This window comes from Lipophrys pholis (assembly GCF_963383615.2).
Source record: "Lipophrys pholis genome assembly, chromosome: 19".
Classification (NCBI taxonomy): Eukaryota; Metazoa; Chordata; class Actinopteri; order Blenniiformes; family Blenniidae; genus Lipophrys; species Lipophrys pholis.
This window is the reverse complement of record NC_137647.1, coordinates 26,457,714-26,482,202: the sequence shown is the minus strand read 5'-3', so window position 1 is coordinate 26,482,202 and position 24,489 is coordinate 26,457,714. Positions and strand designations below refer to the sequence as shown.

The following is a 24,489-nucleotide window of genomic DNA, read 5'->3' as shown; positions in this document are numbered from 1 at the left end:
TGCACAACCTGCTTCCATAAGTAAAAGCCCCAGAGGCTGTGATCGAGCTGGCATTAGTGCTCAGCATTGCGTGAGTTAAAGAGATTTGAATGGCTGTGTTCAGACGTACAGCTGACCTGCATCTCACGATATTGGATTCTGACGGATATCTGTGGAAAACAAAAGAGCTGGGATTGAAGAGCTTGTGAAGAGATGACTGTGGACTAAAACATCATGCTTGACTCATGACGAGTCAGGAAATGCCTCAGAAATAAGCTTTTTCATAAAGTCAGAAAATAGGAAATATACCTTTTTCAGATAATCTTATTACAAAGTTGAGAGTCATCTGAAGTTCACCAGGAAGGACAGGACAGCCCCCCCACTGGCTCCCCTCACAATAAACAACCCACATCCACAAAGCTTGGAATGATGGACAGTTTTAATTGTTTGAAAGTGTTAGGAGAATTTTCTGGCTGATTTGCAAACCTGATTTGGGAAAGCTCTGCGTCACTAAATGCTCTTTCATACTACTTTGTTTTTAGAGCAACTTACACCTCATTTCATATTAACTGGGTCATTCCAGAGCAATGATGGTTTTGGTGCAAATAAAATTCATATTTACACAGATTCACATTTATTGGTTATGTTTCCTCAGAAAATTGATGACAATCAGCCTGAGATTTCATAAGGGAGACATCCTCTGTTCCACTTTGTTTCTCCTCAGATTAACAGAACTTTGTATATTTCCAAAAGTCAACCTGAGTGCACTGATCTCCTTTGCAATGAGCATAGATGTGTATAAGTAGACTCCTGAGGACCGCAGCTGCCTCAGAGCTGTTTGGCACATGGCCGCCATCTTGAATGAGGACCCTCCAGTTTATTCCTTTCTCAATGAAACTAATCAGAACGTGTTGAACTTACAACACATTTCCACCAAGTTTGGTTTGTTGAGGCGGCTCATCCACCTACCCCTCTAACTCTGCGTCACACAAAAAGCCCCTGTAATATCTTGTCAGGGAATCGCAGGTTCCAACATGACCCTGATCCAGTAAACGGTCTCCAGTTGGACATCATCGTGTTGTTTACTGCGTGCATGCTGCTGCTATCGAGGTGAGAAGCGTTTCCTCCGGCTCCCCATGACTTTTGTGTGTGAAATTTATTGGAGGATATTTTTGTGTTACATGCCGTTTGAGGTCTTACAATTCATTCTGAATTTCCTCTTTTCTTTTCCAACAGTTTTGACATTGCGACCATCATCTCGCAGCCTTGTGTTTTATTTGATTGTTCATCACTGCTCTGATATGTAACTAATACGTTTACGTGCCATCCTTTTCGACAGCTCCCATCCCTCATATGCTGAGTTACAGTTTTTCTTTCTTTCTGCTCAGACTTCCTTGTCAGAAGGCCACAGTTACAAGCTCTCCTTAGCCCATGAAGCCATTTCCCTTCTGACTTTGGGACAGGTTCAGAGGAGACGGGCCTTATTTCATTAAGTGGCTTCTCACAGGTAGACAGGAACTTAGAGTATGCACTGATGACACTTTAGCAATCCCGATTTTAAAGCTGGTTGGAAACAACCTATTTTAGTTTATTTTACCTGCTATTGAGTCACTGCTACTGATGTTGTTTCACTATACTGTTTTATCCCTCCCTCCTGGATTTTAAATGTTGTAGGCCATATATGTATGTGTCATTGGTGGCTGGTGATACATTTCTTAGGTTGGCTCTTCATTGTTATTCGATTTCAGCCAATGTTAACTTCATTTAAGAAAGTGTGTTTATAAACCACATTACAACACTCTTGTCTCTTTTAGAACGAGAGAGGCCCTCAGTGATGAAATATTATAGTTCTTTTAAACGTGTAGTGAATAGAGACACTTATTAAGACTCTTTTATTAACATACTGGTAAACAAATACAAGCAGAAGCTTCATTAGTCCCTTTTAGAAAGTGTTTTGTTATTGGTTTACTGGAAATGACAGTCAGTCTGAGTTTAGTGAAAACACAAGGAATATCAGGTATATTTTCAAACAACACATCAATTCATCTCAAAAAAAGAATTGCAAAATAAACTGCTTTTTTAAGCTCTTAGATTTTCAGTCATTAATAAATATGATCATATCTAAACATTTATAAACTTTAACAAACCTGGACACATTTCTGTTTGATTGAATTTAAAAAGAACTATAATAGAGAAAGTTGAACCTGACCTGCAGATTTTCAGGCAAATTTCTTCTTTCAGGCAGTAAATTAGAAGAGATGTGACAGTTAATAATCACAGATTCACGCTTGTTGTTTTCATCTCAACATCTAGAAACACCAGAACAAACCAGAACTGACTTTAAGCCAATCACTGAGCCTGGAGCAACTTTTTAAATCGAGTCGAGTCTCGGACATGAAATGACGCTGATTGGTTTCATTTTATGTCCGTCATTCTGGTGTTAATCAGTAATTGGTCAGATAACTACTAAGCCCCACCTGCTGCTCACACACACACTGCCACTACTGGCGGGAGAGGGTGGGGTGGAGGGGCTTCCTCTGTTGGCCAGCGCCCACTAGTATGTATGTATTAAGCATGTGGAGATTAATTGATATGAATCAGTTTTTACAGGTACAGCTGAAAAAATAGAATATCATGAAAATGTTTAATATTTGTTGCCACTCATTTCAGAAAGCCCATATATGATATAGGCTCATGACACATAGACTGAAATATTCCCAGCCTTTATTTCTTGAAATGTTGATGATGATGGTTTACAGATAATGAAAACCCAAAATCCAGTGTCTCCGAAAATTTGAATATTGTGGAAAAGTTGAGTTTTGGAAAGTCCTGGTGTCTCACCCTCACCAGCTAATGAAGTCAAAACCCCTGCAAAGGTTCCCTGAGCCTTTAAATGGTTTGACCTTCACTCTTTGTTGTATTTATGTTACTCACTGTATAATCATAGTGTTATTATCAGATTTTTACTATTAATAGTATTTATTTACCAGGAGATGTAGTTGTAGTCTGTTGTTGCACTTTTTATTTATTTATTTATTTGCACTACCTGCTCTTTGATTGATTGATTGATTGATTGATTGATTGATTGATTGATTGGAAAAAGGGGGGCTGAGTTCAATGTTAAGGTTTATAGGTGATGTTAGTTTGTTACCATTCATTTGTGTCACCTGAACTCGCTGTTGGAGTGATTTGGCCTATGATTGGCTGAGAGTGGAGAAGGGGGCGGGTCAGGTGAGTGTGCGGACTGCATGCAGGCACTGCTTGTGTCTGTGTCAGTTTGGAGGAGAATGGAGGAGCGGCTGGATTCTGTTTAATAATAAAGAGGCTTTGCAGACAAGAAACTCGTCCTGCTGGAGGCTACAATAGTAACGCACAGTGACTTGGAGAAGTAACTTTAATCTGATTACTGTTTGGGAATTAGTGAAGTGTTAGATTACTCGTTATTGGAAAAAGAGGTCATAACATAGTAACACTTTACTAATTAAAGCGTTACCAACATCACTGGCCACTACACTTGTTGTATAACTTTCCCCCTGGGGTCTCGGGAGATATTCTGACTGTGAAGGGACTGCTGGCCTCGAGTGGTCTCTGGGATTCACACATAGTGCCAATGATGTAAAACCTTGGAGGATATTGACAACAAGAAGCATCTGCTTACAAACAGCTTCCCCTCAAGGATACAGACACAAGTGTTTCTCTGTCTCTCCAATCATCCTCCACTCCTCACTTGTCATGTTGCCTACATTTGGATGGCGAGTGGGCGGACAAAGAGGCGAGGAGGATGGGATTGAGTTGGAGGAGAGGAAGAAAGCAGCGTGTATGTGCAGGCAGGAGGGTTTTATACGATTGTTTTCTGAGCAGCCCCCACAGCCGTGATTTAAAATCATTAACATTAAAACCTTAAAAACTCAAGTGGTTTCAGCTGTTTAACTGGCTAAAGGCATTTTACCAGCATTTTCACTAACATCTACCAATGCATACATCTTTTATAAACATTTTATGCAGGTTAGGGCTTCTCCTATTGCTTTTATCTGGTCAGGTCCACTCAGCATTGTTCTGGGCTCTTGAAATGAGATTTGGGAAACTGGTTCTTCCTCCTACACCTTGAAAACCCTTCTCTAGTTTGTGAGTTACAGTATCCACTTAGTGCCTTCTATCCTTCAAATGATAAATGGATTTCACTTATACAGTGCTTTACAAGTGCTTGAGTGGTCCCAAAGCGCTTTTCATTGTTAATCACATTCACCAATTCACACACACACACACACACACACACACACACACACACACACACACACACACACACACACACACACACACACACACACACACACACACACACACACACACACACACACACACACACACACACACACACACACACACACACACACACACACACACACACACACACACACACACACATTCTCACACCAATGGAAGCGGCTGCCATGCAAGATGCAGCCACTCCATTGGGAGCCATTTGGGGTTTAGGACGGGCGGTGGTCTTTAATGAAAAGACCATTGGTATTTGTGTACTGGTGGTGATTTTATTCAAAGATTCTGGGTATTGTATAAAAAACAAGGGCAGATTTTCTGCCAGCGTGAGTTTCCAATGTAATTGATGGAGTGGCACAGAGATGCTGCATTTTGTAATGTGACCCCGAAGTCCCCAACTAACCTTTGGTAAAGTTGCGTTTACATATCAGCACAATGAGCTACGAATATTTTCCCGTCATTCCTGGCTCATTCCTGACATTGTTTATGTGAAGTAACTCATCTGAATATAGTTCTTAAATGGTTGTATCGGTGCGCAACATTCCTGATATTCGTGGAGCTTGTTTTTGGCGGTCAACAAATCTTCCGAGAATAATAAGACTCGTCTCGATATGTGAAGTTTGCAACTGAGCATGTGGATTAGTTGTGATGCGTGTTGATGAGTTATACAGTGTGACAGCATTCACTTCCCTGCTGCATCCTCTCTGTGCAACTCTACAGCATTTCTCTGGATGTGAAGCGATCTGGAGGATGTGAACCATACAGCAGCTGATGGTAGAATGACTGGGGTGTGTGTGGAGCCATATATATATATATACCTGCTGTGGACCTGGCTTGTTTTACACCCTGGGCGAACACCAGCACCTCCACGAGACGCATCAGAGACGGGGAGATTCTCACTCCCTCTAGTGAGCGGTGTGCACCTTCACAGAGTGCGCCCTGACCGGCTGCCCACATCACTCATTGCAAAATCTACCACTGCATACTCCAAATTCTCCTGATTCACCACATTCCTGACTGATTGGTGAGAGAAAGTGATGGTGCGAACAGCAGCGCACAGCTGTGCACATTGGTGCGCAGCACCAGAGAAGAATGATGGTGACGGTGCGTAATGACTTGTGATGATCCACCACTGTTCCCTGCTACTAACTGTAACGCATGATAACAGGTCGCGACTGTCTGTGATGGCATGTGACACCTCGGCCCTGAATCATTTAATTCCACTGAAAATTCTTGACCGCGGGGTCAAGAATTGAGATTTGTGCCATTCCTGTTGTTGTTATGTGTGAACGCACCTTAATATAGGCAACGTTCACACTGCAGGCCTTGAGACCTCCATCAGACTGCAGTGTGAATGTAATCCAACCCCGAAGTGACCCGCATGTACTGATGAAGGCGTAATGTCACGCCGGGTCTGCTGTTTGCGTAAGTAAATATGGATGCTACCCATCCATCCATCGATCTTCTATCCCACTTATCCTTTTCAGGGTTGCGCGGTGCTGGAGCCGATCCCAGCATACTGTGGGCGAGGGCAGCATACACCCTGGACAGGTTACCAGTCTAACACAGGGTAAATACTCAGATTACCAAACACACTCACTTTCAAACCAGAGTACCCGGAGGAAACCCCCCCACACACCGAGAGAACATGCAAACTCCACACAGAAAGGCTCCACTTTGTGCAAAACAAGCTGACAAAATCTTGGCAAAATGCCAAGGGAAAGAAGCAGACTGAGAAAAAAGAGAGCACAGCTTTTTAGCAATTTGGTGGAGCAGCGGCTGCTTCCTCCGTACAGAGAGATGAATGGATGCAGAGCCAGGAGGGGTGGGATTGTGGCACGAGGAGATTCACTGACAGAGTTCATCCACAACTTCAGGATGTCAAGGACGATGTTTGAATACATCTGTCAGCGTCTGTCCTGGTGACTCTCAAGACAAAACACTGATCTCTGTCTCACACCAATGACGTAGAAGTCGCATACATGCGACTTGATTGGGGGGTGGGGGAAGGGGGGGCAGACAATACCCTTGTTGATGGGTAGTCATATAACAGTTACGGTTACCACACCGGTTCAAACATCTTTCAAAAAGCAACCATTGCACAACCAAACAAGCCTGAGCAGCAATTTCCAGACATAAAAAACTGAGGATCAAACATAAACTAATAGAACCGACATGAGCCACCAGGCTGAGACCAGAAGGAGCACAAAGCACCCGGGCCAAGCCCAGCCGGGACCCCACTCAGACCTGGATGGGGGGACCTGCCACAACCTACCAAACTATGCTAAAAAAACAAAACAAGAGATGAGCTTAAACTGCACTCACCAATAGAAACTAATGTAAACAGCTCTACACTACTGCTACTACTACTACTATTACTACTAGTACTGACACGTTTACAACCACATTCCTTACCTAATATCATTAACTTAACAAGGAGTCCTGGCATCCTCTCTGCATCCACTCAGCCTAATTCCCGATTAACACAATTCCAGCACCCACAGATCCTTGTGACACGGACACCATGGCAGTTGAGATGAGTCCTGGTGCCTCATTTACAAATCATTGCTAATACGTTCCATACTAAAAGTGGTATGTGTGGCAAAAAGCTGAAAATGGCACATTTCCCTTTATATATAAATTATAGTCCACCTGGAAGGTTGTGCAGGTGGATATACCTCGTGTCCCACCTACTACACACCCTCCTTCTACCATGGATGGTCAATGCAATCTACCTTGTGAATAATGTTGCTTATAAATTAGGCAATCCATGGCAAAGTTACACTAAATTAAAAACAGAGAAGATTGCCCAAAGAATCGTTCAAAACCCGTGAGCTACTTTACTGAACGGTAACTCACGAGTCATCACGTTCATTAACTTGTTCACTGAGTCATTCTTACTGCAGCCGTCCAGCTGCAGAGAGGAAAACACAAATGTCACTGTTGTGCTGCTGCGACTCCATACAGATGCAGTTGCACCTGCATAAATACAGTAGAACCTATGAGGAGCGGACCCGGTAAGTGACACCCTGTACTGGGCGGACACATATCTAACTGTTAACACACCTAAATGCTAGTGCTAATAGCCGCCACCGGCTCCTTAAGCTCATATGAAGCGCTCAGTGCGCATGCTCAAGTCATGTGGAGTTCTGTAACATGAACACCACATGACATCTATAACACCGCAGGCTTGGGTCTTTATGATTATATGGATAAATAACAAATAATTATGCATTTAATATATAGGTGCTGAAATATGGAAAGATTTCCAGAGAGCAGGTTGACTCTCATTGTGTGAAGTGTGAACTGTGTGTGTGTGGGGGTGTGTTGATGTGGTGGACTATGAGAGGCAGGTTGCGGGTTACTTTAGATGTAAAGATCAGAATCCTGAAGTCTACGCGTTGATGAACCGGGAGCCAGAGGAGCTGCCAGTGAGCTGTGGTGATGTGGTGGGTGGAGGGGGTTCCAGTGATCATCCAGGCAGCACAGTGTTGGATGACTTTGAGTTTGTTGAAGGTCTTTAGGGGAAAGACATAGAAAATGGAGTTACAGTTGTGAAAACCTGAGGTGACGGGGACATATGGTTTATGGAATATGGTTAAGGTGCAGTTTTTGTGTGAAGGTGTTCTAGTTGACGGCCCGTTGCTTTTAGTAGGTAACTCCAGGGTGTACCAAGGAGTGGAGTGAGGAAGGGAGGCAGCTCATGTTTTGGGTGGAGCCAGGGTGTCCAGGGGGTTATCGAGGCAGTTGTAGATGAACACCAGTTCATCAGGATGGTTAGAGTTCTGTGTGATGGGCAGATTATTATGAAGCAGCTTGGTTTTGGATGAAGGTAAGTGAACTGTGATCGATATTAGTTCATGGTTGGAGGCGGACAGATCAGAGGCGGTGCATCGAATTCCAGTGCAGCATCCCAGGTCCAGAGTGTGTCCTTGGAATGTGTGGCTAAGTGAATATGTTACTGTAGATTGAAGCTCCAGACAAGATGAAAGTCCTTTGAGAGGGTGTTGTTGGAAATGTCCAAGTGCATGTTGAAATCTCCCAGCAGTGTCACAGTGGGACAACGTGACAGAGGTCAGCGGGCAGAGCAGAGAACTCGTTTACAAATCCCTTATTGAGTTTGGGTGGACGGTAAACTCTGGCGAATATGGTTGGTGTGGATCCGTTTAGTTGAATGGCAAGACATTCAAAAATAACGTGAGTCGGCAGTGAGACTGGCGAGACTTTGCAGATCTCGAGCGCCTCTTTGGCCAGACACACATGCTTGGCAGATGTGAACAAAGCTTGCTGGGTTGCTGTCATTCAGCTGAGAAAAGTCATTTGGCTGCTGCCAAGTTAAGTTAAGCAAAGGATGTCAAAGTTACAGTAAGTCATGATATCTTGGAGGAGCACACCTTTGTTGGTGAGGGAGCAGATGTTGAACACACAGATGTTTTATTTTTTATCTATTTATCATAAGATATTAATCCCCCTTGGGAGAATTGCTTCACCGAATTGACCCATCAGTTGGCAGCACTCAGGGGGAACTGGTGGGGGCCAAGTTTCTTACTCAGGAACCCACGGTGCATGTTTTTTGGACTGGCATCGCTGTGGGGGTGTTTCTCCATAGTCTGAACAAAGTTTATTGTGGTGGAATGGTCTATTTGGAAGCCCCATCGGGAGCCTCTGTGGATGTATTTCTGACGGGGAAGGTGAACGGTATCCGGGTAGCGGTGAAGCATTGATGGCAGAGTTGAAAGGAGGAAGGAGAGTTGGAGAAGTTCAGCGGTGGTGTACTAGAGGATTGCAGGGGACGGTCAGAGTAGGGTGAAGCGATACAGGTGAGCAGAGTCCAGATTAAAAGTTTGTCGACCATTACTGTTGCAGCTGATTGGCCAGAGAGAACCATGACAGCTTCATATAGAGGGAAGAAGCCGGTCTAACACTGTCGGTTAGTTAGAAACAACGGTAAGATGATAAAATAACTCTGGGAACCAAAGAGCAGCAGCCAGCAGCACCTGCATTCACTCCCGGAAGTCACTATGGCCAGATCTCCAAGTCTGACACCATACTGACACAAACACAGTGGACGATCTCATCGTAAAGCATAAACATACCAAAACACTCAATAAACCAGATGTTTCGGTGGATAGCAAATACACAATAATTAAAGCAACAAAATCACAGAAAACTGCTCAAGATTAAAGTTTCAAAACGACAGCCACAGATCCAAAAACGTCTATGTGGTCAACGTGCCACATATGCACTGATAGTGTACTGATATGTGAACTAGTTATATAATATGCAGAATATCAGATGTGTAAATCACATCATGAACAATGCTGAGAGGAGTTTGTGCTGATAGACATGGTGTTCATTGACCAATCACCATGTAGTTAGATGTCACATGCAATAATATTTTCACGTATTTCAAAACCAATTTGACTTGTGATGAACACAAACACCTCAGTACATGTGTTGATGTCTGCTTTGGGTTTTTTACTCCTGAATTACAGTGTTCTTTCTCATATTGGACCCACTTTTAACCAGAAACAACCAGCACAGTTTCTGAATTGAAGAAGTTTGTTAATTTTCTTGTTTTGAGTCTTTTTTTCTTGATATTTGTGCTTTTGATTTCTGTCCTGATGTCACCGGCTTACATGATATGTTGAAATATTGAAGTGAAATACAAATATGTTGACCTGCAGAGTCTGGATCCACAGTACATTCACTTTTCTGCAATATACTGTATATAAATAAATAAATGTTTATATGACAATCACAATAAATATATGATGTGCTGCTACAAAGTGCATTTGTCAATACACCATGAATAAGGTTGCTCACTGCTGCGCCTGTGAGGTCACAATAACTAAGCTCAGGAGAAGTCTGTTTTAACCTGATCAACATTGTTGGACCTGACAGCGCTCAGTAAGCTGCAGCATGTACTCTATTACTTTCTACACTCACCTTCAGCTCCATGCAGTCCCTCTATGCTGCATTCCATCTATATCACTTAACATGCCGTCCTCGAGAGACACAGTCAGCAACCTGAGCTGGAGGGATCAGCTTCCTCACATTCCCACACAAATATCCATCTCATTTCAAACCAAGTCTCTCATTTCAGCTTTATTGGTCAGAGGAACTAATGAGAAATCCACAACTGTCAGTCATCTCTTTTCATATACTGATTAGTGAATGAATGCAGTTCCATTAAAAAAAAATTATTAGGAACTTTGCAATTAGTTATTTGCAATTCAGTTACATCTCAGTTTAAAAAAAAATCTCATTAGTGTTTTATTACCATCAGGTGGCTACAGGTTTAGTGTAAACGTGTAAATTATTGCTTATTTGCATATACTTGTATAGAATTTCTAAATCATTCACCTAAATGTATAAGGTTTCCGTCATTCAGCGTGTGTGTGTGTGTGTGTGTGTGTGTGTGTGTGTGTGTGTGTGTGTGTGTGTGTGTGTGTGTGTGTGTGTGTGTGTGTGTGTGTGTGTGTGTGTGTGTGTGTGTGTGTGTGTGTGTGTCAGTCCTCACCCGGTGGCAGTCTCCTCCAGACAGAACCTCCTGGATGAAGACGGCCGGGCCGTCGGGCCTGTTGGAGCCTCCTCCGATGGTGATGCCCAGGCTGCTGGACCGTGATACTGAAATAAGCTGAATGACTCCTTCACCCGGGTGACTGAACAAATGGGTGAAAACACACAAATTACACTTTCACTATGTAATAAGCTGCACAAAAAGCTCAACATGTGGTTAAAAAGAAGCATAAAAAGAAACATTTAAAAACAATGTTCATTTACACGGAATCGGCAGAAATGCTGAAAACGTCGGGCCACTAGTGAGTGTTGTTGTTGTAATGAAACCAAACACACATGCAGAGAACAAAACGCTCTAAACATGAACAACGGGAGAACACGGACATTCTAGAGGACAGACCACCAAGGTGGATTGTTATTACTTTGACTGTCAAAATAAAAGTACCAAGTCACAGGAGAATCTGGAGTGGGAGTCATGACACCACGGAGGAAATGTTGTTCAGTTAAGTTCAAGAAGATTATGAATGTTACCAGTTGAAGCACCTCAGTTAATTTTTCCAACTATTTTATTTTTTCAGTGTGCTGAGCATGTGCAGAAGAACTCCTTACTATGACCGTGGCGCACAGGACCAGCGTTTCAAACCTTTCAAGTTGTGTTTTCCCCGTTGCCACGGAGACAGAGTCCGAGCAATTTTAAAAAGTTGTGTTTTCAGTGGCTCTTTCATGAGTTTTGCATTTTTACTTAAAAACAATGTTGTTTAAAGGGAGCCTTAGTTGTGCTGCTTTAGGTTTAGACATAGACTGTAGGAGACATCTTTAACAGCCCGTAATCCAAAAACCAAGGTGTCAGAGGGTCTGCCATAGCTTCAGAATTACAAAGAACATCACGGTTGGTGAAGTTCATGACTGGCTAGAAAAATGTTGATTGTTAAAAGGTTTGGGACATGAAACCTCCATGAACAAAATGAACCTGACACATGCTTTTATGACTGGTGGAAAGTATTTGAATCCATCCAAACCCCGTGAGTCTGTGAGCTCTCCATGACATGACCAGCTCTCACCTGAGGGAGCGCAGCATGGGCCCATTACTGTTGTACATGTTCTGAGAACCCGCTGGACTCAACAGCAAAGGACTCTGGGAGCGTGACGAGGAACCCGACGATGTGCTGTCCAGGTAGCGACCTCCTTAGAGCCAGACCAAGAAACACAGGATTAGACATTCAACATGAGTTTATATGCAAAAACACCAAGACGCTCTAAATGCCATCTCAGAGGTCAGTGAGCCAATGTGAAGTGTTTCCTGTGCCGGGGATGAACTTCCCACCTTTCAGTTCAGACACTCTGACATAGAAGCCACATGAGGTTTGTGCAGCTCTAGATGGCTCAGGAGAGCTGAGACTCTCCACTTGCATATGTGCCGTTCTGTCAAACCTTTCCTAAGCCTGAGCGACTCTAAGCACAGAATAATACCCAATATGCTGACCAACCAACTGCCGAGCAACACAAATATCCCCCTGACTTGTTTTTTTTTCATCCACTGCAGTAGTGAGGTCGTTCATGCTCCATTTAGCAGTATACTTAATGTCACGACTTTTTCATTGCAAAAAAGGCTGTTTATCTGTTTTCTGAGCCAGTTTGCACAGTACTCTTGCTCCAAGAGTAAACGTATGAAATTATGAAAGCTGTAAAAATAAACCAACGCCATTTGATTAGCACGTGTCATTGAGGAGGCAAATCAGTACATGTCAGGAGGAGGCTGCAAAGTTTAATGAAAATGAAACTGTTTCTAGAAGTTTTATGGATTACTCTTTTCATTTTGCTCATCTTTTCATCATGATTTGACTTGATCCGGTGCTTCACCTGCAGTTATCAGGGTCAGGTCCAGTACCCTGCGGTCCTGATCAGAATAATGCAGGACTGAAGATGGATGGATGAATGAACCACCATGCCCACTTGTTCCAATGCACGGTTAAAGACACAATGGCTAGTGTAAAAAAAGTCAAATCACGTGCTTGATTTTTGCATTCAGTAGATTATAAAAAATACAGATTTTAAAGGGCCTGCCTTTTTTCTGATTTGTAAGACTTCAATATAGATAAAAGTCCTGTCTTTTTTTTTTTTTCTTTTTCCTTTTGTCTTTTCACAGTTGCTACACTCTGTGCTGATTTGGAATATTTTTGGAGTCACAGTTTCTAGAATTGCAATGGAGAGCAGTACTGACTCACACCGAGAACAACCAAGTTCTGCAGCTTTTCTCTGCCAAGTTTGCATTTTCTTCCTGTGTGCATGTAATAATCTGGATATAATCTGCTTGCGCTCTTCGTTGTGGCATGTGACACCCGTGTCCAAGCAGATTCACCAGTTATTCATTGACCTTTGCTCTATAGTAACTAATACTTCAGTTTTTTTTTGTTTTCATGAACATTAACCTTACTACGTCTTAGTTTTCCATCAACCTGATGGCAATACATTTGGAGTTCATCATCTCAGAGTGAAATCCTGACGTATCAGCACTTTTCTTTGCACGGCGCACACAGGAAGCCTGTTTGAACAATGTGTACCAGCTGGCTGCCTCCTTCCCAACTCAAACAGATGTTGGCAATTGTGTAATGGACACGTGCGCTTGTCAAAAGCCATTTTCAAAGGTCCACTTCCTCCATCCATCCTTTAGGGTTTTCACACATCATCACACACAGACAGGTCGTAGAGAAGAGGTCAGGCTCAATGATTATTTACAGTCTTGCCATACTTTTCCCCTCTGGACCGTTCCATTAATTGTCCACCCGCTGATTCTCAGGAAGAATCCCTTTTCTGATCCTACCCAGCTTCCTAACATCTCTTTTTCCGGCTTAAGGGCTTTTTCAAGAGTTTTTCCAGCACAGACACGCGGCACTTTAAGCTCTTTGTGTTCTTAGGGAGAATGTGCAAAGCAGTTTAGTGGAGTACTGGCTTATGTAAATTTATATTAAATTACAGTCCATGCTTTAGAAGGTGGAATGAAAGTGGAATGTAAAACTACCTTGCTGGATTGGAGAGTTCCGCGTCGATCCGGTGCTGCCGTTAGAGCCGTACTTCTCCAGCAGCTCAGCAAATTCTCTCCTTTGAAAGAAAGAAACAGACTGTTGAGGCTTCTGGTGGGGAAAAGACTCAGAGTGACAACAGAAGGGCTGTAATATTCCAGAATGTGTGCTTTGTACTTTTCAGTGACTCTGCATGCCTTTGCTGTTATTGCTGTTTCAGCCTGGCAGAGTGCACTGTAAAAAGTTATGGTAAGTTTTATTGTGAATTTAGTTTCATAAAGGTAAGTCATTTATTATTTTAGACAATTTCCAAAACATTCTTTTGTCTTCGCTTTCCATCTTTGTATGTATGTATGTGTGTGTGTGTGTGTGTGTGTGTGTGTGTGTGTGTGTGTGTGTGTGTGTGTGTGTGTGTGTGTGTGTGTGTGTGTGTGTGTGTGTGTGTGTGTGTGTGTGTGTGTGTGTGTATGTATCCTTATAATATCACGTCATGTTTATTGGTTTGATTTCAATTGCTTGTTTTAACAGGGTTGCCAATGAAAAAAGAGGAGAAAACATCAGATTATTTATCAGATAAGTTATTGAGAAGTGTATTTTTTTCAATAACTTTCCTGAATAAATATAGGCTAAACAAAAATGTTTGATTAAAGCAAAAACAAAAAACTAAAATGATTCATTGAATAATTGTAAAAATAATCCACAGATTAGTTGCAGCCCTAATGTGTTTGATTAATGCAAGGCTCTGTCCAATAACGTGTATTGAGGAGAACAAACACAGCTTTTAATGCTGACCTCTGTGAACTGTGGCCTATAGTGTCACAGGATTTGTTTTCATTTCATGGGCCTTCATTTGTTGTTGTTTTTTTGTTTTAACTGAACTCTGCCTGCCTGGTTTGGAACAAACTGTTGTGGCAGAGAGGTGATGAAGCCCCTGATGTGAATCCGGTGTGCTGCCTCACCTCTCTGCCTATAAAGGAGGAGCTGCCCGGACACACGGGGTGACAGGCGGGAGACACAGACAGAGCATGGGAGCCTGGAAGAAGCTGTGTGTCTATTTGTCAGTTTTTCTTTATTTAATAAAACAATTATGGCATTCCAAAGTCCTGACCCCGTGCCTCTGTGAGTGAACCCGACGGTGGCGGGCACCACTGCCACTACTGTTAAACTATGTTTCTGTTGTGTGCTTTGGTCCCTGTTGTGGTCCTTGATTTCATTCCTCTACAGGCATATTACTAACAGCTATTGACATAAAAACCAGTAGCTGTACTTGATTCAAACATGCAGAGGAAAATAAGGAAGGGGAGAGGAGTATGAATCGATAAGTTGTCATTCACTTGGACTCTCTGACCCTCACATCAAATAACTTCCTCCACTAGTTTTGATGGGAGGCTGCAGGTCTGTCTCATTTAGCATGAGCTGCCTGTAAACAATGCACCTTCATCATCTAAGAACCAAACAATGATGTCTTCTGTGAATTCAGCTTTTCTAGATTACAATTGAAAGTGACCTCATGGTAAACTCTGGGTGACAGGGCCTTCTGCTCCGCAGCCCCCCGCCTGTGGATTTCACTTCCAGAGCATCTGAGGGCTCCAAAGACTGCTGATTGTTTTAAAAAGGACTAAAAACACTCCTGTTTTGCAGCTTTAATTGACTTTTATTGCTGTTTTGTAAGTGTTTTGTATTTGCATCTAGTGATTTTTATTGCTGATATTTGAAGTGTTTTATATTATTGCTTTAGCTCATTGTTTTTAGCATTTTGAAATTTACTGATGTAAACTGCAATAAAAATAGAATGCATTATTATTATTATTATTATTATTATTATTATTAAACTAGAGCGGACACTCGGTAGAGTGTATACCACAGCCAACGCCAGGTTTGTCACCATGGAGACCAATAGATTTCAAGGTTACTTGATCCACCACATCACTCCATCATTTGTCTTGGTCGTTTGAATTTCATCAGGTTGTTGCAATGTTAAGTTTAAATTATGTTCTGTTGGTTCCCATTATTTTGTGTGACTTGAACTCACCGTTAGAGTGAGTTGGCATGTGATTGGCTGAGAGTGGAGAAGGGGGCGGGGACAGGAGTTGGCAGTGTGTGAGCAGATGGCTAACGGCAGCGTCGAGCTGAAGGGTGTCTACAAAATAATATCTTACCTCCTCAGGACCTGTCAGATCCAAAATCTAATGGAAGGTTCTTCAGATGGTGACAAATCATCCAACCCATCCAATAGATAAATGAAAAAATAAATAAACGGACATACATACAAACAAACAAACAAACAAATAAATAAATAAATAAACAAATATATATATATATATATATATATATATATATATATATATATATACACATATACATATATATACATATATACATATATATATATATATATATATATATATATATATATATATATATATATATATATATATATAAATAAATAAATAAATAAACAAACAGCTTTAACGACTGTTTAACACAACTCCACCTCCTCATTGTCCTTTGTTCCTTGTCTAATTTTCACAGGCCACACTACACAGTGAAAAAACACCATTCAGGTCAATCATGGAAAAAACTAAAAGAAGCCATGTGTCCTCGAGACACCGGAAGAAATTATGGTAAAATAAAGGGAAAAGGGTGAGAAATACGAGTTTGAAAAGTTTGAATTCGGTTGAATGTGACGTGTTGCATTAAACATCTAAAATATTGTCACATTTAATGCACTTCTATTGACTAAATTATTTAAAATGACAAGAATTTTTTTTTTAAAGAACACTGATTGTCGTCAGACTGAAATGGGTAAAAGTTTGTCGTTTTTTTAGACGGCAGGATTTCTGCCGCCTCCAGAAAGTTTTCATAAACATATCTGTCCATTATGACATTTATGCTAAAGCTTTTTAGTGAGAAATACTTCATTAATACTGGAGAGAAGTTCTCTAAGTGAATTATCTGATTGTTGTGTTATGACCTGTGAAAAGTAGTAGTTAACAGTTAGTTAACACTGTTGAAACCTCTGATATATTCGAACCAGGATCCTCTCCTTAACCTCAATATGCATTTTGGGTGTTTTCAGACACAACATGGAGGATGACGGTAATACCACATTCTGCACTAGGTGGCAGTAAAGTCAGTTTTCTTCAGGGTTCCATCAGTTTTCTGTTGTTGGCAAAATCTTGTTGACTTGACATATTTCCTGTTGATTTATTGTCAGAGTTTTTTGTTGTTGTGCTGGAACGTGAGAAAATGTGTTTTGTTTGGGTGACTCACTACTCCATCATGTGGGACAAAGTGGTATTTTAAGATCGATTGGACCGTGACGAGCTGGTTGGCTTGTTAACATCTATTGACTCTTATTATATATTACACTAACTATTTTTAGGTTGTTTTGAAGGTTTGAAACAAGCCATGATGATATGCTGAATTTTGCTGCTTACATAGCTTGTGGTTTACATATTAGATCAAAAAAGATGAGTTGAGGTCACTAAAAGTGTAAAGTTGTGATAGGACTGTATTATTATATGCTAGAAAGCTTATAGCGAGCGCTAACGGGCTTTAGCCTTGTCAATAAAGAGAGTGGGGGGAACGTGATGGGGTGGAAGGGGAGGTGCGGTCTGAAAGAGACATAATCCCGCTGCTGTCCTCCGCTCGGCTCACTGCTGCTGGGTAGTTAAAGCACAGCGGGGCAGATTAACACACAGGGCTCATCTCGTCAGGAGCGCCAGCCTGGCCCTAAACTCCCTCACCTTCCCTCAGCCTGCTGACACTTTGTGAGAATCCATCGCATCATAACAGAGCAGGAATCACCCGGAAACTCCACCGCCCTCTAAAGTGCCACGATCACGTTCATGTCACTACATATTCACTCTCTTGCTGTGTCACATCTTAGCACACGAGTCACTGACTTGTAATTTCTGGCATGTATCCTCTCTGACAACTGAACTGTAAATCCGGCGTTTCTCCACAGAGGAACAGAACAAATGTTTCAGGAAATAGCAGGGTGCAACAGCCTTACTAGTTTAAATATGCTAATCCTCTGCTACCTTTAAGGATGAGGAATTGAGGATTGTGGCATCAGCCGTGATTTGAAGGGACGACTTGGCTTGTGATGCTGACAGCTGGCACTGACCTTGTTTTCACCCACTCTGGTCCTGATCAGATTAGAAAGCTGGCACAGGACTAATACTAGCAGTCTCAACCATGAGCCATGCCAGCGGTTTTATTCACATTGGAAATTCACCTTGATTGGCTTTGTCATCTCTCGCTCATCTGGCTGCAGGAAGGTTACACTAAAGAAAAGATAAGCCTCCAATAATATTTTTTTGGGAGTTATTCACAATTATGCATTATGAGTTGATTTTGGTCAATTCTCTGTTATTAACATTAAAAAGCTCATCTGTGACTCTGTTCTCTCGTCTGATGGTTTTCTGTGCTGATGCAAACAACAAGAGTCTCACAGGAAGTGTAATGAAGAAGCATGTTGCATAGGGGAAAGTCCACTTTGGTTTGAGGAGCCTGATGCGGGTTGATTTTGAGTGAGCAGGATGTTGAAGTTGTGGGAAGGCTGACATCTGAAAATGGGTACTTTTCCTTGGAACGCAAAAATTTCTAAAACTGATGAACCATAAACATCAGTCACAATCCTTCCTCGTAATTTGTCATAATGATTTCATTTAGTATATTAATTTATCCTGGAACATTAGGATACCAAAGAGGGTTGTTTTTGGATCTTATTTTCACACTATCCATTGCTTGAGGTCCTTGATCCTCTCTGTTTGATAAAGTGCACTCTGACAGCATACAGACCACAGTTTGGTCCTAATTGACAAAAAATGTATTTATACACAAAAAAAAAAAACGCCAGTGAGGGAAAGTCCATTAATGAAGCAAGCCACTACCCATCAATTTTCTCCCGCTTATCCGTTTCCGGGTGGTGGTGGTGTCAGTCTGAACACCGTCACCCAGATCACATTGCACCCATTAAGAACCTTCCTGCAGGTGGAGAGCCCACGAGAAGGTGGCGCCCGGCGTGGTACTTGAACCCTCTACCTTGAGATTGCAAGTCTTATGCTCTACCAACTGAGCTAGGAAGCCACCATTTATTCCAATATTCATACTATGTGCTTGTTGGCTAATCGCCACACATCCCAGCAAACAGAGTACTTATGAAATGCCATAAAGTCTACTCCATATGAAAACAAAACCACTTCCACAAAGCTTCTGTGTTGACGCTACTGGAACCTCCACCACCTTACAGTCCACGGGGCAGGGCGGGGCAGGGCGGGGCGGGGCGGGGCGGGGCGGGGTGGGGCGGGGCAGGGCTAGGGGGTTAGTGGTTTTTGTGTGGTCCCAGTGAAAATGTTTCAGATTTTTGTCATTGTGTTTATGTAATGTTATGTAAGTTGTGTTACATCTTTAACTTGTCTCTTGCAAATGAGAAGTTGAGTCTCAATGAGATGACCTGAATGAATATTATTTAATACAAATTCCTAAAAGAGATTAATTTATAACATATTCAACTCATGTCTCATCCCTCCACAGCAGTTCTCGTTTGTCTTATACCAAAATACAGGAATTGCATAACTCTGTTTTAATGGTGAAAACTCTCATCTCAGTGCAAGAAGAATCAGAATCAGAATCAGAAAATAAACTTTATTGTAATTATTCAATCATACACCTGTGTGATAGCTCAACAAAATTTGCCCTTCCTCCACAATAGTGCCGGAAATACAAGTTTCATGCACACATTTCGCTGACCAAACAAATACATTTTCCAAAAATAACTTTACAATCACAATACTATCGAGAAGGAAGTAATAAATATTATGCTCATCATGTAAATATTATATTCATACATGTCAAGATAGATGTCAAGACACCCGCTGTCCTGGGGGTGTGGTCTTCCGGCGGGTTCTGAAGAGGTTCTCCAGGAAGGGGAAGAGGGTGACCAATGTTTTTTTGGGCAGTGTTATGACCCTCTGTAGAACCTTCCAGTGTGCCACCGTGCAGCTGGAAAACCACGCAGAGAAGCAGTGTGATAAGACACTCTCAATGGAGCAGCGCTAGAAGACAGTCAGCAGTTCCCTCTTTAAGTTGGTCCTCAGAAAGTCGAGATGCTTCTGAGCCTTCTTCACTGTCTCCCTGGTCTTACTGCTCCATTGGAGGTCCGCATCAATGTGCACACCCAGGAACTTGAAGCTGGCGACCCTCTCCACATCCTCCCCGTTAATGCTGATGGGTAGCAGTTCAGACTTCCTCCTCCTGAAGTCAACAATCAGTTCTTTGGTGTTGGAGGTGTTAAGGACCAGGTTGCTGACCTCACCCCACCCCATCAGCCTCTGAACCTCATTCCTGTACGCAGTCTCATTATTGTTGGAGATGAGCTCCATCATGGTGGTGTAACAGCAAATTTGATGATGGTGTTGTCTGGGTGGGTGCTGACAGAGTGTACAGAGGAGGTCTCAGCACACTCCCCCATGGCGAGGCAGAGTTGAGGCTGAGGCCTGTGGAGAAGTGTGGAGCAGCTCTAACAGTCTGAACACCATCAGAGAGGAGGTCTCTGATCCAGCAGCAGGTGGTGGAGGAAGTCCAATGTCCAGCAACTTCACTGTGAGTCTGCCCAGAAGTATTTAGAGCAGAGCTCACATCGACAAAGAGCAGCCTGGCATAGCACCCCTGCTGTTCCAGGAAGGAGAAAGTAGTGTGGAGCACTAAAGCTATGGCGTCCTCGGTCAATCTGTTAGCTCAATGCAAATTGAGGTGGATCAAATGTGGGCGTGAAGCAGGACATGATGTGACGTCAGATCAGCTTCTCAAAACACTCGATCGTCACAGGTGTTAGAGCAACTGGTCCGGAGTCGTTGAGGCTGCTGCTGGTGGACTTTTTAGGCAGCAGGACGATAGTGGCGGGCTTGAGGCGGTGGGAGGAAGGACTGGGACACTGACAGGATGAAGATCTTTGTGAAGACCCCAACTAGCTGATCTGCACACCCTCTCAAGACCCTCCCGTTTACTCCATCAGGTCCTGTGGCCTTTCTCGAGTTCACTGCTTTCAGTGTCCCCCTCACCAAGTGCTCCTGCACCGTGAGCCTGGGGCTGCTGCCATCTGCTGTTGGAGATCCTTCCACCTCAGTGTGAAGCAGTTCAGCTGCTCCGCGAGTGCAGCCTCTTCCTCAGCCATCGTGGCGTTTGTAGACTTCTAGTGGGTGAGGTGCTGAATTCCCCTCCACACCGGCCGCGTGTTGTCAAGGAAATGGTCCTCTATCCTCCTCTTGTCAGGTCTGCTCTGGCTGCGCTGTACTCTTCTCTGTCTCCGGCTCTGAAGGCCACATCATGTTGCCTCAGCAGGACCGTCCAGTCTTTCTGGTTGGAGTACACCCGGAGATATTTGTTCGTTGTGACATGGTTCAGTTCTGGGTTGGAGGTTTTCTGCATTGGGTTTGCATGTTTCTCCTGTTTTGCATGTTCCTGCACAACTTGCCCCAGCCTTCTTCACTCAATGCAAAGACATAATCGTTGCCTCTGTTGGGGATTCAATGTCGTCTGCAGGTGTGGGATTGTGTGTCCCTTCATGAAAGTCCTGTGATGGACTTGCCACTTGTTCAGGAGAAAATAAATGTTGGACATTATAACATATCCTGTGTGAACAACCGAACCCATCTATTTTGTTGTTACAGTGAGAAGATGCACTGACGACAGGACAACCCCCTCATGTCGCACGGCATGTCAGTATAGTTCACGTATTCAGATTTAATGTGCTGCTCCTCCCATGCTGTTTGCAGGCATTGTGCTGTGCTGTTTCTGTCTGCTGTGTCTCTTGAAGTCAGTTGCTGAATGTGTACTGACAGCTGCTGCATACCAAAGCAGATCCAGCTGTGTCTGAAGGCCAACAAACCTGATTCTGCTCTCATAAACAGACACGCAGAGAGATGACGAAACACAGCATCTTTTACAAAGTTACTGAGAAACCTTTTATCATATACAGTTATAATTTGCATAAACAAACACTTGTCATCGCATTATTTCTCTTGACGTGAATATTGACTTGCATACTGTTCAAATGCACCATTATTGGAAGCTATACGGCTCTCGTCATTTTAGATTTGAGTGGTCGGAGTACATATAGAGTGATCTCACACAAACTGCATCTACTTACTTTGCTTCCTCATCTCTGGCTATGAGAAGGCGCATGTGATTGGTTGCAGAGGCTGCTCTCAAGATATCCACCGCTCTGTGAGCACAAACAACACGCACTGGGTTGCTATGATGATTCAGTATATCATATTTCTGTGACAGGGTTTAAATAGACATGACAGCATTAAGCGTAGCTTTCATTACCGTTCACTCGTGACTCCTACAAGACTGTCCCCGTTGACCTCCAGGATCTGGTCCCCTGGCAGCAGGTTTCCTGCGAGCAATCAAATTCAGGTCAGAAATACAGTGAACGTGCCAGCGGCCAGTTTTCTTCAAGGATGCGTCTACCTAAGTGGGCTTTACTTGGACTACATTGATCTTGTGCATTTTACAGTGCAGCCTATGAAATTTCCATGATCAGTCCAATCCACACACACGCTCACACGTCCATGGTTAGGGCTGATTTCCATTCAGAGGAACTTGGACCCGAATGTTGTCTCGTCCAAACGCATGTTGACACATCTGCAGGCAAAATGGGGGATGGAAGGTAACCCTCCGTACCAACCAAGTCACAACCAGTCTGATGGGTGAATTCTTTGTGGGAGCTTCAAATCACGTCAATACCAGGTCATAATGCAAATGTTTAATTATGAAAGTCATTGCCAAAGCAAAAACATTTATTCCTCAATTCAGCTGTCAAACCAAGACCTGAAGGTGTATAGCACCAAAGCTTCAGCTGAAAGTAGGGTTAGGGTTAGGGCACATCAATCTCGAGCTTTGTCGTAGCAGGATCACTTTGCTTCTGACCTGCACATAATTATTCATGTTGCAGGATTAAAATTAATCCTTATCAGTATGAAGTTGAGTTTGATATTGATGCTCATGGTGTCCATATTTCAAGAGAAGAATTTATAATCTGCACTGTATGACCAACTTTCCTTTTCCAGTTTCCTTTAATATCTTGAATGATTTCACAGCTAGTTTTTGTTATAAAAAAAAAAAAAAAAAAAAAAAAAAAGGTTAGATTTAGTATGTGTAGGGAGAATAAATTAAAGTGCACTGAATACAGAGTGCATACTTGTGTGGAATAAAGACAATTCCTGGAAGACATTGGAAATGGTTTCATGCTCTTTGACTTGAAGGTGGTTGTGCTCAGTCCATCAGTGTCTTGGGTATTCACACTGTGTGTGACGCGTCACTGATATCCGTTTAAGTGACAGCAACATCCTTCTGTTCCATCTGGAGACATTTATTTTGGAGTCACCATGAGGAAAAGCCATCCAGAGGAGCCGGTGAAATCAGGTGAACGAGTGGAATTCTTTGATGTGGATACAAGCAGCTGAAGGAGAAAGGGATGTGGCCACAAAATTGAGCTGTCAACAACCTTGATGAGAATGTAAATGTACCAACTGCATCCTACAAACAAAACCTATGAATGGAATTTTGGAATTTACAATTGGGCTGATAAATCTGTGGCCTATATTTATTGTGGAAGGCACAGTGAAAGTAGGCCATGACAGTCGACTGTTGTGTTTTATTCATGCTTTCATAGACACAGGAGAGCAATCTTGACAATACTTGTCACTTCAGAGTAGGGTTGGTCCGAATAGCAATTTCTGTTCTCCCGATATTCTGGCCCAATTGATGACGAGTATCCAAATATTCGGCTTGTGTGGCAGCGGGAATATTTATATTCTTTAGTTGTTGACACAGTAAATCACATTTAAACCAACTTTAAATTAAATAAAAATTAAGGAAATGGCAAATTTATCTACCGAACCATAAATAATAGAGTGGCATATATTAACAACGACAGTATTTCTAGTGCGAGTCAAAGTGCAATTGAAACCGCAGCAAATATTTACAACAACTAACATTTCTATAAATCAAATGGAAACGATGGAAGAATTATGTGGCTTACAGCTGGAGGGAAGGACCTTATTGTATTTGTCATGTTTATTTTTCTTTTTTTGTTATACTAATTGAGCTCAAATTTGACCCACTAAATGCTCAAAACTTCACCAAATTTGGCACACTCATCAAGACTGGCGGAAAATTTAAGAAAATGTAAAAAGTAATCCCCAGAGTGCCAAAATGTGCTCTCTAGCGCCACCTAGAAACACTAAAACAGCCACCTAGAAACACTAAAACAGCCACCTAGAAACACTAAAACAGCCACCTAGAAACAGTAAAATCGCCACCACGACCTCTAGGAATGATGTAGGGAGATCAAACCAAAACTTCTTTGTTCGTCTCATCAAGACCTAAAAGTCACACACCGATACCCCTGACCCAAATTCAACGGGAAGTCTGCAATTTGCCTTTAAAAATACGATTTTCATCCAAAACAACGCCCTCACGCACACGTTATCTCCTCTGACGGCGAACATCGTATTGCCTTCAAAATACGATTAAATGACAGGAGAGACGCTTCTGCTCAGAAATCTGTTCAACTTTTTGACTACTCGAGCGGTTTCGATTTTATTAGCCCTCAAAGCTCCAAACGCTGAATCCCGCCGCCTCTCTCCTTCAAATACATGGCCACACGGTGGCG

The 24,489-nt window shown here is 42.5% G+C and overlaps 1 protein-coding gene across 4 annotated transcripts in view; it reads right to left on the bottom strand.

The window, feature by feature from the left end:
- LOC308124205 (syntaxin-binding protein 4) overlaps positions 1 to 24,489 on the bottom strand; it is a 105,391-nt gene that overhangs the window by 39,523 nt on the left and 41,379 nt on the right. For all 4 annotated transcript variants that reach the window (XM_080487104.1, XM_080487102.1, XM_080487103.1 and 1 more), the window contains exons 4-8: positions 22,140 to 22,209; positions 21,958 to 22,032; positions 13,799 to 13,878; positions 11,841 to 11,964; positions 10,781 to 10,922 (exon numbers count right to left, since the gene is read on the bottom strand). In XM_080487104.1, coding sequence (XP_080343230.1) covers positions 10,781 to 10,922; positions 11,841 to 11,964; positions 13,799 to 13,878; positions 21,958 to 22,032; positions 22,140 to 22,209 — 491 coding nt within the window. The remainder of the gene's footprint in view (positions 1 to 10,780; positions 10,923 to 11,840; positions 11,965 to 13,798; positions 13,879 to 21,957; positions 22,033 to 22,139; positions 22,210 to 24,489) is intronic.